The 4953-nt window shown below is 41.5% G+C and overlaps 2 protein-coding genes across 2 annotated transcripts in view; both read left to right on the top strand.

Annotated features, from left to right (window-relative positions):
* Positions 1 to 1458, top strand: part of znf593 (zinc finger protein 593) — a 2684-nt gene extending 1226 nt beyond the window's left edge. Inside the window, exons 3-4 of the mRNA XM_014014944.1 lie at positions 775 to 837; positions 920 to 1458. Coding sequence (XP_013870398.1) covers positions 775 to 837; positions 920 to 1046 — 190 coding nt within the window. The 3' untranslated portion in view covers positions 1047 to 1458. The remainder of the gene's footprint in view (positions 1 to 774; positions 838 to 919) is intronic.
* A 1229-nt stretch (positions 1459 to 2687) lies between these two features.
* Positions 2688 to 4953, top strand: part of selenon (selenoprotein N) — a 5446-nt gene continuing 3180 nt past the window's right edge. The window contains exons 1-6 of the mRNA XM_014014932.1: positions 2688 to 2801; positions 2876 to 3088; positions 3664 to 3781; positions 3864 to 3994; positions 4123 to 4335; positions 4436 to 4560. Of these exons, the coding sequence (XP_013870386.1) occupies positions 2897 to 3088; positions 3664 to 3781; positions 3864 to 3994; positions 4123 to 4335; positions 4436 to 4560 (779 nt within the window). The 5' untranslated portion in view covers positions 2688 to 2801; positions 2876 to 2896. The remainder of the gene's footprint in view (positions 2802 to 2875; positions 3089 to 3663; positions 3782 to 3863; positions 3995 to 4122; positions 4336 to 4435; positions 4561 to 4953) is intronic.

Below are 4953 nucleotides of genomic sequence, written 5' to 3'. Positions count from 1 at the left end.
ATATTTATGTTTGTGGTTGTAATGTGACAAAATATGGAATAGTTCAAGGGGTATGAATACTTTTGCAAACCACTGTAACAGTAGCAGAGACCTGTGTCCCCAACTATTTTTGGATGATAAACATTTGTATCAGGTCAACTAAACATGGGCATAGTAACAATATTTATTATTCTACATTTATCCATTTTAAATACACTAACCTCACTCTTTTGTTAACAACTAAGGCAAAAATGTAATTAATTCAAAAAAAATCTTTTCAGGACCCCACCTTGATGTTTCAGGACCCCACCTTGATGTTTCAGGACCCCACTTTGGGTCCCGACCCCAACTTTGGGAAACGCTGGTTTAGAGTGTTTAGTCTTCAGTTTATTCAGTTTTAGTGTGTTTAGGATTAAAACAACGAGATGACTTTGTTTAAAAAGGAGCAGCATGGAGGTCTGCAGAGGGCAGAACACAACCTGCCCAACTGGTCTTTTAACATTTTCCCATCTCACTCTTGCAATTGGAAAAATAAAATCTTTACTCTCTGGATGTTTTTTTTAAGTGAGAAGTGCAGTCGTTTACAGCAACTTTTCACCATTTTTTCTGTTTTACTCACAGAGGAACTCCTCTTTTCCACCAAATCAATATGTCAGCTTCCGTCTGTAACACGGTCACCTGTCAAAGTACCCGGCTGTCCACTTTTGAGAATGTTGTAGCAAAATAGTACATACCCTCTTTAAAAAGCAATAAAAAAAAAACGTGTTGTTTTAATTGCGTCTCAATGTCTTACAGGAGGTATTTTGTGGACATGAGGGCTTTGAAAGAGCACTTCAAGACTAAAGTGCACAAGAAACGGTACGGCACAGTTCACTCAACACTATGACTTTGAGCTTTTTATGGAGAGAATTTGAACGCTCCCCTTTCACTCTCCACCCAGGCTGAAGCAGCTCAGAGAGGAGCCCTACACTCAGGCCGAGGCAGAGAGAGCTGCAGGCATGGGCTCCTACATCGCTCCGAAAGCTGTCAACGTGACGACGCAGCCGGTGGAGGAGGACATGGACTGAAAGACACCCGCTTGAAATCAAGAACTAATTAACTCCAAAACGGGTGTTTAGAAAAATTCACGCTTCAGTTATTTGTTAATGTCACAATTCCGGATGCTTTGTGACAAAAAAATGGTTGTATTTCAGCCAGATGTTCTTGTGTAAATACACAACGGTAAAATTGTGTGCAATAGTAAGAAACTGGATGCTTTATTTACCTAAGAGTAATACGCAAGTTCAATATGTCATCAACTTCAGAAAGGACAGATTTGAGTTTCAGATGGAGGTTTCTGTTGGTGAATGCCTCTCCTCTCTATTCGACAGCCCCCAAGTTGACAAAACAGGAAAGAATAACAAAAAGTAAACTTAATGCCTCAGCCACGTTTTCGATGTAAATGTCAAAATAAACTTGATGTGCTCAAGTTACTCTATGCCAAATCTTTTTTAGATGTTTTTTTTGCAATTTTTTGCTCTGTTCTTCTCTCCTGTTTGAAAAAGGTCAAACAAAGTCGACCGCATGTATGCGTGTTCTGTTTTATGAAGAAAAGAAAAACCACCAGAAAGGCTCCGCTTGTTGACCTTTATCAGTTCATTACAAAAGAAATGCGGAGCTAAACATCCCTGGGATGAAACAACTACAGGCAGCAGAATGGATCTAATCTGAGATTGTTAGATTGTCTTTCAAACAAACTGTATCAAAAGGAAGGATGAGACCACCAGCAGTTTGGTCTGGGCTGGAGGGGAGGGTGACCTAATGTCAAACTGTGAACACTTTTTTTTTTTTTACATAACAATTCTGTTGCCCCTAACTGAGGACATCCCAGAAGACTTCTCATTAAATCTTTAGAACAGATGTTATCTTGCGAAAATCACTGAACTGTGCCAGGAATATTTCTAAAGATCATTGTCAGTAAGCACAGTTCATCACTGCATCCAAAAACTACAACTCTACTACTATGCATTACCTATAATAATGTAATGTTTTACGCTTTGGCTCTAATCCCTAATTGATGAGTGTTAAAATAGAAAAAAGAATAATTGTATTTGGTGATTTAACTTCACATTCTATCTGGAAGTCATTGCTCTTTAGCTAAAAAGGTATTGCATTCTACAATACAAAATTATTAAGAGAAACATGCTCATTTTCATCATGTAGCATGTTTCTTTGTTCTTTTTGTCTATTTTACGCTGTATCCCAACTTCTGGGAAATTTTCATTCTTGAATTACTGCATTTTTATAGTTTCTTCTGACTACAAAAAAAAAAAAAAACTTTCCAACACAAAGACAAATCCCTCTGGCACAGAAACATGTAATTGCAGCTTGTTAGCAGACATTCTTTGGATGACCAAGGTGCTCTTGCTGCCCCTTTAAATGTGCCTCTGTCGTAAAGTTCCATGAAGAGAGTAAACGCTAGTTCCGGTTTGATTTTCAAAATAAAATTCGATATCGTTTAGCGCTCACCGAGCACAGTACAAATTAACATGTGATTTAATAAAAAAAACATCTTTGCGATTTAAACTTTGTTGTAATTAAAGTGTCATTAAGCACGTCTCCAGGCTTTAGTTGTTACGGTTTCCGTTCGAACTTTTATTTTGAATTCATGCACACCCCATTTCCGGTTTTATCATATCCATCTGGTTAGCTTGGTATTTCTAACCGCATCCTRGTGGTTCCAGATAGGATGTGGGAAATAGTAAATCTATGCAGCTAGCTAACATTGCACAGCTGCCGCGCGACAGACGGCTGGAAACGACGCGGTAATCTCTTCTGTAGCCGTACGTATTTTTACAGTCTCAGAAAAAAAAAGTTATCTTGAGCAATTGTTTACCAGACGTCCTCCTCTACACAGCTGCTCTGACCGGGGTCAGAGATGGCCGCAGACGTTGATAAAAGAAGCCCCGAGACAGAGCGCGAGACCAGGCAAAATCATGGGCACCGGACCACGCCGGTCTCTGGATCCTGGTTCTGCCGGGGGATGTGGACCCTGCTGTTGTTCTGCGCGGTGCCGCTGTTAGCCTTTGGGWTAAAGTACTATCAAGATGTCCAGCTCTTCAGACGTCACGTAAGGTCCACATCTGGAATGCACGCTTTATAGTCCGGGACATAATAAGGACGAAGCTAACTTTCTGTGACCCGCTGGTGCGTTTAATGACCTGTAATTGTGGGGGGATTTTCTAAATTCTACATTATTCTCGTTTTTAAAGCCTTCATCTGCAGTTTCCCCACCTTTTACTGGAAGTGTTCATTAGGTGGGTGGTTCTGTCCACCAGCTGCTTAAACACATCCTAACTAAATTGTTCTTGAACCTCTCTCCCCCCCCTTTTTGTCCCCTCCATTGTACAGACTCTGGTAGGCACGCATCACTAGAAAGGCTGACTGAAATCCATGTTTGTAATCTGTAACCTCAAGGCTACTCTTCATTCAGGCTGAGCTATGGAAGCTAAAATGACAAACTGATTTTAGATTATTTATTGAAACATTATGCATTTACAGCAGCTTTTGACGTGATCAGCCCTGTTCCCAAATATTTTGTGTTATAAGCGACGTCATTGTTCAGCGTCCTAGTTTTGCATTCAGAATCTCTGAAGCGTGTTCTGACAATAAGGGTCTGTTTTAATGAGTGTTTCCTTCCATCAGGAAGAGAGTGTTCGAACTCTGGGTGCCGAGGGCGCTTTTCTCTTCTCCTCTTTGGACACCGACCATGACCTCTATCTCAGTCCAGAGGAGTTCAAACCCATAGCAGAGAAGCTCACAGGTGGGTCGTTTCAGCTCTCGTACGCTCTTCTTTCCTTCTGGTCACATAAAACCCACGGTAACTGTGTTGGGGATCCTCGCAGGGATCACAGCCCCGGTGGGTTTGGAGGAGGAAGAGATTCATGACCCAAATGGAGAGGCTTTGATRTTGGAAGCCAAGATGCAGGCTCTGCTGCTTGACTCCATGACGAAAAGCAAGGATGGTTTTCTTGGAGTAAGGAAGCACCCAGCTCCTCTTGCTGGTTTTTATACAGCATGCTTAGTGCTCTATTAAAGCAGCCACTATCACAGGATTTCCAATAATCTTTGTGTATTTTTTATTTTTATTTTTTTGTGAACCAGGTTTCTCACAGCTCACTTAGTGGCCTCCGCTCTTGGAAGGGCCCTGCGGTGCCTTCGCTGTCTTTCTTTGCCAGCCAGTTCAGAGTATTTCTGCCCCCCAAAAATAAGCTGGAAGTTGGAGACACTTGGTGGGTGATTCCCAGTGAGTTGAACATCTTCACTYGATACCTGCCCAATAACCGGTACCACCCTCCCGCCCCAAAAGGCAAAGAGGTAACGCCTTTAAAAAAGTAGTTCCCCTGTTCAGTTTGTTTTGGATCGCAGCTTCCATTTCTTATTCTGTGTACGGATGGCCGTTCTTCTCCTGCTGCAGGTTCTCATCCACTCCTTGCTGAGTATGTTCCACCCTCGGCCCTTCATCAAYTCACGTTTCGCTCCGCAGGGAACAGTCGCCTGCATACGTGCCAGCAGCGAGTTTTATTACGACATCGTCTTCAGGTGAGGAGTGAGAAAGGAGGAGGCATGAAGGACCGTGGTGTTGCGTTTTCACATTATTGCCAGTTCTGCAATATTTTCTCTCTTCCTTGATTTGGCGCTGACTGTCCAGAAAATARAATAATGAATATCAATGTTTGTTTATTCTGGCAGGCAGCCACTGCCAGCGTCAAATCAAACCAGCGCCATTGATCCAGCCTACAGTTTGTCTTTTGTAATGTTTAAATCGGAAAACTTCACTTCTATTTCAAGCTCCTCTTTGCCCTGATTTATCAATTGTTTTGTGCAGAGTTGTAAAGTAACTAAGTGCAAATACTTTTTTACTGTACTTAGTAGAAATTTTTGTTATCTGTACTTTACCTGAGTAATTATTTTTCAGCCTACTTTTTACTTCTA

The sequence above is a fragment of the Austrofundulus limnaeus genome, unplaced genomic scaffold (genome assembly GCF_001266775.1).
Source record: "Austrofundulus limnaeus strain Quisiro unplaced genomic scaffold, Austrofundulus_limnaeus-1.0 Scaffold2, whole genome shotgun sequence".
NCBI lineage: Eukaryota > Metazoa > Chordata > Actinopteri > Cyprinodontiformes > Rivulidae > Austrofundulus > Austrofundulus limnaeus.
This window is presented reverse-complemented; position numbering and strand designations above follow the sequence as displayed.